At 36.9% G+C, this 12764-nt stretch overlaps 1 protein-coding gene across 12 annotated transcripts in view; it reads left to right on the forward strand.

The window, feature by feature from the left end:
- WWOX (WW domain containing oxidoreductase) overlaps positions 1-12764 on the forward strand; it is a 541832-nt gene that overhangs the window by 114889 nt on the left and 414179 nt on the right. For all 12 annotated transcript variants that reach the window (XM_072872386.1, XM_072872390.1, XM_072872387.1 and 9 more), the window contains exon 6: positions 2617-2705. In XM_072872386.1, coding sequence (XP_072728487.1) covers positions 2617-2705 — 89 coding nt within the window. The remainder of the gene's footprint in view (positions 1-2616; positions 2706-12764) is intronic.

The following is a 12764-nucleotide window of genomic DNA, read 5'->3' on the forward strand; positions in this document are numbered from 1 at the left end:
TTTCCTTTTTCAGGTCATTTTAGATACAGTTTCCTGAATTTCTTAACAAATGTTTTCTTTGTCTTTTTCTGTAACTGTATGTGCATCAAAGCTAAAAGAAAAAAAGGTGAAGTAGGGTTAAAATGTTTGAAATAAATTATCTTACTGCTGAAGAAAATGGAGTATGAATAGAAAGGTGGTCTCATTTCATTGATGGAACTAGTACAGAAGAAACATAATTATAGTTTGCATTTGCTATCTAACAGTCAACCATTTATCACTTTCAATAATTTATTTGTGATTTTTAAATTTCGGATTTTTACGTTTTCAATATATTAATCCACAAGTCCAGGCTAATCTTAGCCTGTTTAATTTATATTTTTGAAAGTGTTTTGGAGGCATGATACCTTTTTTTACTCTTTTGGACTTGAAATATATGGACACCTCTCTTCTGTTCTTGGAATCAGTAGCAGAAGCCTAACATGTGGCACCAAGAGGAAAAGCATTACCTGAGTAATATCATGTGGACTCAAATCCGTGTCCCCAAGAGGACAGTAACTTGTGGTATAGTCTGTTGAACTACTTGATATGTTGGGGGGCTTTTTTTGACACCCCTTATGTCCCTGCATTTGTAGCATTCTTGTCCTTTTACCCTTGGGAGAGACAGGAGAATGTTTCAGCTGAAGAAAGCAGAAGCAAAGTAAACCCAGCTATGCACACTACTTCTCTATAAGTAAACAGCTTTGAACTGCAAGTTGTTATGGAGCTCTATCGCATAATGCACGGCAGCATCGTCTTTCTCAAGCCTCTGACCATCAAGCAGAACAAAATATTTACCCAGTGGGGCAAAATGAATTCCAGAATGATGTGCGTCTTGTGAGGGTAAAAAAACTCTTTGTAACAAAGTTGGGTTTAGCATTTTCAGACTGCATCAATTGATACTTCCTGATGGGAACTGAACCTGTCAAAATGTTAGTTGTATTTATTTTGCTGTCCTGAGAAGTCTGGCTGGAGTGGAACAAAAGGAATTTGAGTGACATTCTGTTTAAACCCAACCTGTAAGGTAATTGTAGTGGCCAGAATGGGTGCTAGCAAAATAGGAAACAGATGTAGGGAGAAAAGTACCAGATGTAATGAAACACGGAGATCAGATGAATTGCTTGAACTTGGGAGACAATGGCAGCACTCTTCTTGGCTTCCTTCTGCGCTGACATGCATGCTGCTTCCTTTTTGTTCCTCCAGAAATGCTCATTGTATAACCTTGTAATCACAGTAGATCCCCTGTTGCACCGTGGTGCTAACAAAGCTCCTATTGCATCTCCACTCAAATGCTGCCTTTGATTGCATAGTACCACTGTATCTGCTCCATCTTTTTCTTACTCTTTCTTTTAGCAGTGCTAATGTCCGGTCTGAACCATGACCATTGTAGGTAGGTATAGGTAGCATGTTGGAATTATATGAAGTGTCCCTCTAATTTCTTTTTTCCTGAATAAGCTAAGCAGAGTGGACTGCAGGTTGACATATTTAGCTTTGGGGAGAGTACAGGGCTTTTGCCAGCTTTCTTTTATGTACCAGAGAGTTTATGTGGCGTTGGGCTGCAGTGAGTCTAAAAGTGAGGGTGAACACAAATACACATGTTCATAATTCCTTAGGCGATCTACGTGACTTATAAGTCATGATGGTTGGTATTTTGCAGAGGATCACAGATGTCTTAAAGTATAGCGTTTGTGGAAGAACTAAAGACATCTTCTGGATGTTGCGGCGCAGACACACAGCTGCAGTCAAATGAAAGCTAATTCAGAACTGTGGCTTGAAAGAGCCGCAGTCCACTTGATTCTGTGATGGCTTTCACTTTAGTGGTTGCAACGAAAATAGACTTCTGGTTCATTTTGTTCTGAGATTTGGAGTGTAAGTGTTTCAAAAGATCTGAGAACAGGGATCTTAAGGCTGAAAATATTGAGAAGAGTTGTTTTGGTGGTGCCTAAGGTTAGCACCTTCAGGGTAACCTGTCATTTTGTGGGATTGCACATCCTCCTCTAGGTGAGAAGTTGGTTTTAAGTACATACGCAATTTCTTTAGAAGATATTATGCACTGGTAGACTCCTGTTGTATGAAAAACTGCGTAGGCTGATCAGTTGTTTTCTATACTCATTTTATACCGTCTTTTATGTCACCTGCTGTGAACAATAGATTGTTTTGGATTAATTTGTGCAAGTTTGAATTTAGCTGGATTTTATATTTACTGAGTATTTTTCTATTGGTATGGTATGTAAAAAATACCATGCATTAAGAATAATGCTTACTCTACTTTTTATTTCATGAGTTACATAAGTTTCACCAGCTAAATGGCAGAAAAAAGATACCATATTAACCTTAACACTACCTTGTGTCAATTCATTGTATTATATAAAGCTGTGCGTTAAATAGTGTATGTTTTTAGCAGAACCACAAAATTGCAATGCTACTTTTGGCACTGGATGTTGTGCTCGTCCATTCTTTTTGATGATTTGTATTCACTTTGGGGTTATAATGTTAAACAAGGGAATCGGAGAAGTTTCATAACACATTTACTGTAACATGATACTGTGAACTAAACTTGCTGTTATTTATCTTTTTTTATATTTTCTCTTGTTCCAGCATAAAGCCAAGGTAGAAGCAATGACCTTAGACCTTGCTTCTCTTCAGAGTGTGCAGCACTTTGCTGAAGCATTCAAATCCAAGAATGTGTAAGTACTCAGAAAATTACATGTAATAATTTCTTGTTATTTTAATGTCTTTATCAGCTGAGCACAGTTGGCAGAATTCACCATAGTTGGACTGATCAGCAACTACAGTTAGCGAATAATCTTTTCACAGGAATTTTTTAAATGTAAATTAAATTTGTTTTCATCTTAAAAAAATAATTACAGCTCTATTATTATTCCATGTGTAGCCCCGGCTTTAAAGGGGGCATTGATACCCCTGCGGGTGTTGAAAAAGGCCAAAGCTGAACTGCATAAAAAACAGCTCAGGCAAATTTTATCAGTTTTGCAGTGGTTTGGAAGAGGTCGGGGATGAGCAATTAGTGCACTCCTTGTCTTGCTTTCTTTTCTAATCTTCTCTCTCTCTTTTTGTTTTTAAAGCATTTTAAAAAAATAGCCCTATGAGCCAGACAGCTCCATTTTCTCGACCTGTATCTGGAATAGTCCATAATTAAAAAAAAAGGGGGGGGGAGAGGGGGTGATAATGACAACTCTTAACAATAGACCAATTTATATGGAGATAATCAGGTTAGCTTCCAAATGGTTTGTTTAATTTAGCTTGAACAGAACAATGAATCTCTAAATTGAGGAAATGATTTGAAATCTTTAAGTGTCAACTCTTGACAATAAATTCCACACTTTGTGCTTTTATCCACAGTTTGACCCATTGATTGTTGTGACTATTCAAACTTAGCTTTCTTCTGCAAATATTTCTGTAACACATATACATCTTACTGTACTTCTCAAGAGAATATGGCCTCCTAGACAGCTTTGAAAATATATTGTCGTAGGGAAAATATATCAAAAAGAATGTTTTTTCACTTTTGAAATACTGCCAAAGCTAAATCTCACGTGGATAGACAGATGACATTTTAGTACTTATAGGTCTTTTAGATTCAAAGAATTGTCAAAACTGACTTCTAACACAAGTTCCTTTACTGCCAAAATCCTTGGTAACAATATTTTCTTATCATATATCATCTTCATATATTAAAACTTTCTTGAAAGACAAATCCTTGCAGTATTGCTGCTTTAATACTAACTTGGTTTCATAATATAAGAACAGTAAGTGTTTTAATTTAGCTTCTTCATGCTTTTAATATGCTACATTTCTTTAAAAATTATATGGTACAGTGAAAAGTTAAAACCACCCTTCTTCCAAATGCAGCTCTTAACTTAATTTGTGTGTTGCAGATCATATCATGGTCATCCTAGCTAGTCCATTTGGTGTGCCTGTTTATAAATCCTTAGAAGTGAACATGCTTAAATCTGTTTTTGCCAGAGAACTTAGAAAATGAGAAGATATAGAATCAGTAAAGGTATAGAATCAGGAAAACCTGTTTTACTTTTGTTGGCATACATTGTTTTACCAGCGTAGGTCTGTTAAGCTACATTGTCAGTGATGGACAGGTTTTACTAATGTTTCACTCTCATTTTATTTGGGAAAAATTTAGTAATAGACAGCATTTATAGCCTCTGCCTTGCCTTAGATATTTTTGTCTCAAATCTGTGCTCAGATGTGTGTGCGTCTGGCAGGACTACTCCAAGCATTATAGGAAAGTCTAAGGTCTGTATCTGTTGTGAGACTTGTGAGGTTTTGACCAAAATGAATTTCCAAGTTATATTTTGTTTAAAGGCTGAGGCTGGATGGAAACCAGACCCCACACACTGCCTGTAGCAGTAGATCTTTTATCTCATACAGATACAGAAGAGTTACCTTACAATCATCTGTGCTGGCAGGAGAATGGACTGGAAGACATACTAGGTCTTTCTGGCTCTGATTTTTTGTGATTTAACTATATCTGGATATGGTCAGAAAAGCAATACATGGCAGTAGCATCTTATTACTACAATGCTAGCCCTATGCGTTTTCCAGCCCTAATGTACACTAACCACTTTTGTCTCTTCATTTATTTGTTTTGCCATAGTGTCCAGAGGCTTTTGTCACATCAGTGATTCCTTTGTATTAGTAGCTTTATGAGCAATTGAAAGAAATCTTACAGGCTTCAGTGACAGACTGTCGTCTTCTTTACGCTTTGGCAAGTCTGTCAGCTGGTAGCCTCACTTTCTTAAAAGGCTTTGATATCTCTGATTTCATGCACCTGTAGAGAAGGCATACTGTGATACACTTGCCCCAGTTCCCATGAGGTAGCTATAAGTCCTGTTAATGAGCGTAGGAAATAAGTTATGAGTATAGAGTTTTCTTTCTTAGAAAATCTGTTACAAATTCCTTAACAATAAAGGAGTAGGAAAAGCAAATAAAGTGTTTGGTTTTTTTTCTAAACAAAACATTTGAGTTCTGAGTTGTATAGATCTTGGTTTCTGGGAAGAAACTACAATAATTTTAAAGCGTGAAGGAGAAATTTTATATGAATGCACACATTTTGATAAAGATCTGTATTTTTATTTCTCACAACATGTTATGTGAAGAGGCCTTTAGTATTCAGTGGTGAATAGCTTAAACTTCTGGGTGCAGATAGTTTTATTGTCTGTTTAGTTTCTCCAGTCCACTATTGCTTTCAAGGGACACTTTGGTATTCTACAGAACGTGTTGGTCTTGGTGACACCTGACTTAATAACTGAAAAATTATAAAATAGAGACTAGATTTGCTTGTCTTTTGAAATTCTGCTTTTCTAGGACACTTTCTCGCTCTAGGTACTATTCTTTGTCAGCAGACATAAGGGTGTACTCACAGTCACGTCACAACCTGGGAGCCTGTTCTTCCCTGCTTGATAGCTACTGGAAAAGAGTCTTCAAGGACTGTGTTTCACAGATCTCCTCCTGGATGAGAAAACTAAAACGGAACTACTCCAGAAAAAGGATCCCTAAATTCCATTGAGTTAAAACATCAAAACCTATTGCAGCTGGGGAAGGTGGTGGTGGTGGGATTGCAGGGAACAAGAGGGAAAATTGCTGAGATTGTAAATCTCCTGCCTTAATCAAATAACTTGAGAGTAAAAAAAGTGCCTTTTTGAGTGTGCTTGAGAATCTGAGAGATTCTGGAAACTACGTGAAGAATGAAGAAATGTCATCTTCTGCTAAGCAGGAATTTAACAGGGGCTGGTTGCATACAGAAAACAAATGATGCAACAGAGGAAGCATTGAGAAAAACATAAATAATAAACGGGCGGAAAGAGTTACTCTGGAAAGAAACATTTAATATAAATTGGAGTAGTACTTAAAAGCTAAGAAGGCTTCCTTGTTTGAAAGTGAAAAATCAGATGATTCATCTTCAAGTTATCATGCTTCTAAGAGATTTGATAGGAGTCTTTTATTCCTGTTTGGATTTGTTAGGTGTTGCCGCCTTGTCCACAGATAAAATTTGGGCTCAGAGTATATGAACACTGGTAAAATATGCTGTATTCATATAAATATATTCTAGAAAATAATCCTTCATCCTCACAGCAAAAAATAATTTTTTTGTTTGCATTATCTATACTCTTGAGTTGATACATCTGTTTCTCTTTCTGAGACTTTTTTTTATCCATGCAGTTTCAAATAAAGCTTTGGGGGAGAAGGGTTTTGCAGATTATTTTAGATCCTGCAGTTCTGTGATTGCAGCAGAATATAAACTTTCCTTATGAGCAGAACAGTGCTCTGCAGTTTTTCTTGCTCTCACAGTTACAAAGATTCTGTGGGCAGAATAAGCTAAACCCAATAACTTAGTTGGATCTCCCAAAATTGTCTTTGGGAGAAGAGAGAATAATGCGATATTGCTGTTTAATATTGGATCTACCTCTTACTTCATTGTAGCACAACCTGAACGCAATGTGACTAATACATAACATGGAAATGTAACTTGGTAAAAGATAGGGCTGAAGGATTTACAGAGCAAATTCTTTAGAGAAAGCCAGTTCATTATGTTACAATAATGTCAACTAATTTTAGGGTTTCTCGTAGTTTGAAATGCAATGTTGTTATTTCTGTGACACACACACACACCCCCCCCCCCCCATGATTTCTGGCTTTCTTTTAGTATTCCTGGCTTGTTGTCTGGAGATACATTCCCCACTGGGTATTTCCACCAGGAGTGAATGACCTCCACCTTCCTTCCATGTGAAGACAGTGCGAGGATTAGGATGAGAGTAGGAAAAGAGGTCTCAGTGCACCTAAATGGCTAGAGTTGTTCAAGTTACTTCTTTTATCTGTATCTAGTCTTTCCCCTCTGCTAGTTTCCAGCTCAGGCAGTTGATTGAATGTCTCTGTTATGGAAAATTAAATAAATGATCTGTTTATAATAATGTTCTGGGCTAAGATGGATTTGGTGTTAGCTGATTTTTGTGCAGTTGGAAGAGGCAGAACAACCAATCTTTCATATTAGGCTTTTGGAACTAAAAAACACTGAATTGAATCTCCTCTTCATTGAGTGGGCACAATGTGAGGAATTATGGTTGGTATTAATCCACTTTATAGAGAAAATGACTGCCCTCCTGTGATTGTATGCAACGTAGCATTTAAATTTAGTCAGCGTCAGTGTTTGATAGTTCAGGGTCTGTAGGATTTAGTATTTGTGTAGGAGTGTGGATTTGTGGATGTGATGCTTTGGTATTTATTTCCCAGTTTAATCCTCCCAAATTTGACTAAAACCTGCATACTTTAACTAGGGGACAGCACTAATGTTTCAGTTCTAAAATTTCCAAAATAGCTACCTGTTGTCAATATTTACAATCATGTTATCATGGCATTTGCCTGATCCTCAGCATTAGAACACTTCCATGATCAAAACAGTTAGCAGGCAGAAGTGAGCAGTAAAGTTACAGATGAAATTTTATGTGCATCTGTAGTTTTGAGTGGTGCGTAGTGCCACTTGGTTTGAATTAAAGTTATCTTCAGCCAAACAGTAAGACATCAATTTAATGTTCTCAGTGTTCGAGGAAAAAAAATGAAATGATCTTGAAAAATCTTGAATTACTTCAAAGAGACAAAATAGTGTTTGCCAACAGCTACTACTTAGAATTTTCTGAATTGGTAGCAGCAATTCACAATTATGCAGGACTTCCATATGTTGATTTTCATTGCAGTTTCTTTCCTATACTTTACAATAGGAATTTTTTTTTTGTGGTAAGAATTGGCATATGCTAACAGTTTATTCACTTATGCTGTGTGTAGAAATATGGAAAAGACAGCAGTTATGAATTATGATTCTCCATTTGGAACTTTAGTCTCTTCTTATTTCCCTAACCAGACCCAAAATGGAGAGGGCCAGATATTCAGCTGGCTTCCTTAACTGAGGCCTCAAACTCTATGAGTGCATTCATTTTTCATGCTGCAAGCAGAAGCGCTCTGAAACCTTGCGGGTGCAATTAAGATTTCAGAGCATGCTGAAAATTCATACCAGAATACTGTTTTTCTGCATTTTCATGTATTATAACTGACATATTGCATGTGTGTTAATTCCAATTTAACCACAATTAAATCGTAGACATTGTATGATAAATTCTATTAATACATATAAATACATATATAAAAATGAGACCTGTTTAGCAAGTTGTGGCATAGGTAACTTAAAGGATCCAGAAAAAATGAATATATGATTTAAACAAATTATTAGCGATGCCATTATGCCAATATGCTTAATGGTTCTATAACAGATGTATCTCTGTCAGAGATGATCGTTGCCACTGCGTATTGTCTTTCAAAATTTGAACATATTTTCTAACACTGTACAAATCTGTTAACTCTTTGACATTTATAGAAATACTTTTTGTGAATTAAAACTAGTAAGAGTTGAGCTATTATATTTGCCTTCTCAGCTTAGAATACAGTTGGCATTCTGACAGCGTCACTGACGCACAAACTTCTGGACAACATTGTACATTTTGAGATATCAAAAAATATCCACATTGAATTAAGTATTGAAACATGCATAGTTCAGAAGTTACTGTTGCAGACAGCACGTATCTTAAATTTAAATAAGATCAAAGGCTGCCTGCATTTGAAACATACATAATAATATTAGGGTGAAACTTTTTTTTCTCTTTGTGGTGGTACTGCGCCTTATTAAGGCCTAAGGATTGGCTTTCTGCATAATTTTTTTTTTTCTGGCTGTCTGCTGTTTTTAAGCTCTCGTACACAATTACCCCATTGTGGTAGCATGTGTCAAGTCATGTGGATCCAAAAACTGTTTCCAGTACTTTTTAAATTAAAAATCTCTCAGCTTAACCCCTCCCCCCTTTTACTGGAGGCAGAGATCATGACGATTTCACTAGATCACCTTTCATTTCATCTGCTGTATCGTGGAAATATCTCCTGCCTCAGAACACTTTTTTTTTTTTAAGTCCATATTAAGATAAAGATACGATTGACAGTTCACCATAACTTTACATATAGTTGCATCTGCAAAAATATTAAGTGTTTCTACATATTAGTAACTGAAAGATTTTGTTAGGTGTTCGTTATATAGTTTTATGACTATAACTGTGCTGTCTAAAATTTGCGAACTTGCCACTTGTCTTTGGACGCTTTGGACTCTTTTCATTGTAACGTAATGAAGAAACCTTGCTAACCTTCCAGTGGCTTTCTGCTTAGCACCCTCATTGTTCTGGTTCCCATTTTGAGCCATGTGTCTATGTCTACGTCTAAGCTGAGTCTAAGATGGCCTATAAAGTCTTGGGGCCTTGTCTTCCAAAAAATTTCCACAAGATGCACCAACTGTGGAGGCTGTTTTGAGTATCTAAGGAAGTAAAATATGTATGACTTAATATGCCTGATTAAAATTGTTCTGTTGCAAATAAAACAAGGATTTTGCAGCATTATAGTTTAATGGGTTTTAAGAAGATCTGCATGTTTAATTGATGTTGTCTTCTAACAATTCTGAAATATAAGGCAAGACTAGCTATTTAATTACATATACATTTTAAACGTATTTAGTCTATTTAGTTGAAGGCTTTCTATGGGAGATAATTAAAACACATGAAGGCAGAGTCTTATGGCACTTGGGTACGGAAGCCTTACTGCTGACATTAGACAGGCCATGCATATACCACATGTGTCTTAATCTTAGAATCCAAAAATTTGCCTTATAGTCTGAAAAGGTTGTATTTCTTCATTAGCTGTTCCCAAGGCACCAAAAATCCCAGAGGATGTCAAAGTACATTAATTTTTATCACAACATGGAATATTTCAGGTCTGAATGGCAGCACGCAGCTGCTAGGGGCTTTCTGAACTCTATTACAGCTCTATATATCTCTAGGCAAAACAGAGGAAGGAGTTGTCACTGGCAAGTGAAATGTTCAAAATGCATGAAGTGTTTTATTGTTTGAATGATCAACTGTGGTCCCCAAAACATTTTCCAAGGAGTTAGCTGTTTTCAATGGGAAATATCACAAATAGAAGTAGTAATTGACCTCCCTTGTGAGTTGTAGCTTGCTTTTTTGTAACAAGTACTTACTGTGTACAAATGAAATTCGTATATTTAGAAGTACGTGCAGAAGCAACAAATAATTCCATGGTTATAGCAAAAATGAATGTTCCTTTACAGCTGGCTTATGCTTATTTGTAACTCCTTGTGTAATAGTGTAAACAATGATTTGCTGTTGGGATTTTGAAAAAGATGTGTGTGTCCACTTTGAGGTAGCGAATGTCCTTAGGTGAGCTGCTGAATGAAAATTACCAGATTCTGGATGTTTTCATTGCTTCTGTTTCCTAAGCATGAGGGAGATTTAAAACAAAACAAAACAAAATATCTTTGCAAGGCACGGCAAGGAATGAAACAAAGTGCTCCTCTTATTATGCCAGGGCTTGAGAAAAGGAAGAGGATGCAGAATGGAAATGGTGAAAGGTTGAATGCATACAGAAATTAAGTTGCAGAGCCCTGTCCTATCCCTCTTCTACCCCAACCTGGCCCCAGGAGTTTCAAAATCCGTACGTATGGAGGTATTTTGAGTCCTCAGGGATACAGAACTAGCAAAGATTCAACACTTTGACAAAGGAAAACATCGTTTCTTGGATGGATTTTGGTTTGAAATGTGGTTCTGAGGAGGCATTGAGGTGAGGGAAGAGCAGCACTGACACCTGTTGTTAATATTAATACCCTGAGTATACTGTGTGCTGTCAGTCAGAGGAAATTTAGGGTTAGATTATACCTATGCAAAAGGGAATTCAGAGCTGTGGCTAATGGGCCCCCAAAAGGTGAGAGAGTCCATGGTATGAACCTAATGGAAAGAAGAAACCCACCACACGCTTGTGAAATATAATATTCTTTCTCCTTCTCCCTCTTGCCTTGTAGTTATAAGTTAAAAAGCAAGTACGAATACTAATCTTGACCTTCATTTTTAAGCAATAATTTGTTATCAAAAGAAAGTAATGATACCAAATAAGAAAATGTAGCTTTAAAAGTTCCTAATTTCTCAGATTTCTAGTATCACGTACTGTACTTGCAGTGTATAAATTAGCCAAGTGTAGGAGACAGATCATGTCAACAATTTAAACCTCATCCCTGCTTTTCTTATTTTGTGTGTAGTCTTTGTGAAACTCATACTAGAGTGGAAGGAGAAATCCCAGCTTGGATCATTTTTGAGGGAAGGTGCTTTGGGAAATACAGGTTTTACTAAGGTCAGCTTGAGGGCAACATTACAAATGTTTAAAGTGTTAATGTTAAATGTTTAAATGTTTATTTAATACTGGGTCTGAACTCTTCAGACATTCAACCTCAAAATTTTCACAATAGTTGATATTGCTTCTGCACCCCATTAAGAGGAAAAGTAGGCCTCTCAAACTCTCTGTCCCCCTAGAGCTAAAATGACAGGATTTTTCTTCAAAGAAAGATAACATTGATTTCTGGAGGTGTAAGATGATGTGGGGTTTTTTGGTTGGGTTTTTTCCCCCCTGTATGTGTAAGAAAAGCTAATAAAGGGAAAACCAGGACAAATGGATGTTTTTGTCTGTTTAGTTCTAAATCTGTTGAGACCTCTGTTCCTTCTCCAAACTTTTATGAAATTATATACTGAAGATTTTATAGAGGTGATGAATAATGATTGAGAGATGGTTGACCTATATGGCAGTATGCAGATGATATATTATGAAGACATAGGGGCAGCTGCTCATAATAATTCCCATGTACTTGCTATGAAGGAAGAAGCAGAACATTTTCAGTCCACTCCCATTAATCTCTTGGAAGTGGGGCAGAAGTATTTGCTGATCAATAGTGTCAAATCCTGCAAAGAAATCCAGTAGGATGAATTTGAGAGAATTTTCCTTGCTTCTAGCAGGAGGTCATCCATCAGGGCTCTAAGTCCTGTGGTAGTGGCTTGCCTTAAAATGAAGCCTGTCTGACAAGGATCCACGATTCTGTCAGCTGACAGGTGGCAATAGAGGGTATTTTTGCTGACTTTTCAGTCAATGTTTTTAGAAAAAGGGAAGTTAGACATTGAGCATTTGCTTCCAAGATTCATTGAGTTAAGCAGTGCCTTTTTTTTTGGTTTTGTTTTTTTTTATTTTCATCAAACAAGTAAATATTTTTGGGTCGGTGTTAGATTATACATGGTTCTGAGATTTCCTGCTGCTGTCTGACTCCTAGTGATTTTCTCGTTGCTCAGTTTCCCATCAGTGCTGCTTGTAAAACTGAGAGGGATTTCTGGAGATGGTTGTTTAACTCACCCTTTTTCTGGAGAGCCATAAGCCTAGCCTGCATGGTGGTTATTTCCTTTGTGAATATAGGCATTCCCTCACAGAAGGAGGGACCATTTTCTAACTTTGAGAGAAAGCAACATGGGTGTTCAGAGTTATGGGATGGAAAAGTTCGGTGGGCTGTGACTTTGCTGCTTTATGGAAGAGAAGTCACAACTCTCTGCCTTCTTTACTGGCCGTGACATAGGTCTACAGTTGCTTATGGGGCTTTGGGGATATGGTGAGGCCTTTTCTGTTGAGTTTCTGTGTAATTCCAAACAGCGTGAACTTTTCAAATCACTTGAGAAGTGCCCCAGATGGTGTGACATTCTGCTTCATGGGAAGATTTGAAAGTATTCCCTTTGCATAATTTCTGGTTAACTATTTCATTACATTTGAAATGGGAGAACACCAAAGCCAAGAACTCTGTTGACATT

Source organism: Ciconia boyciana, chromosome 9, assembly GCF_034638445.1.
Source record: "Ciconia boyciana chromosome 9, ASM3463844v1, whole genome shotgun sequence".
Lineage (NCBI taxonomy): Eukaryota > Metazoa > Chordata > Aves > Ciconiiformes > Ciconiidae > Ciconia > Ciconia boyciana.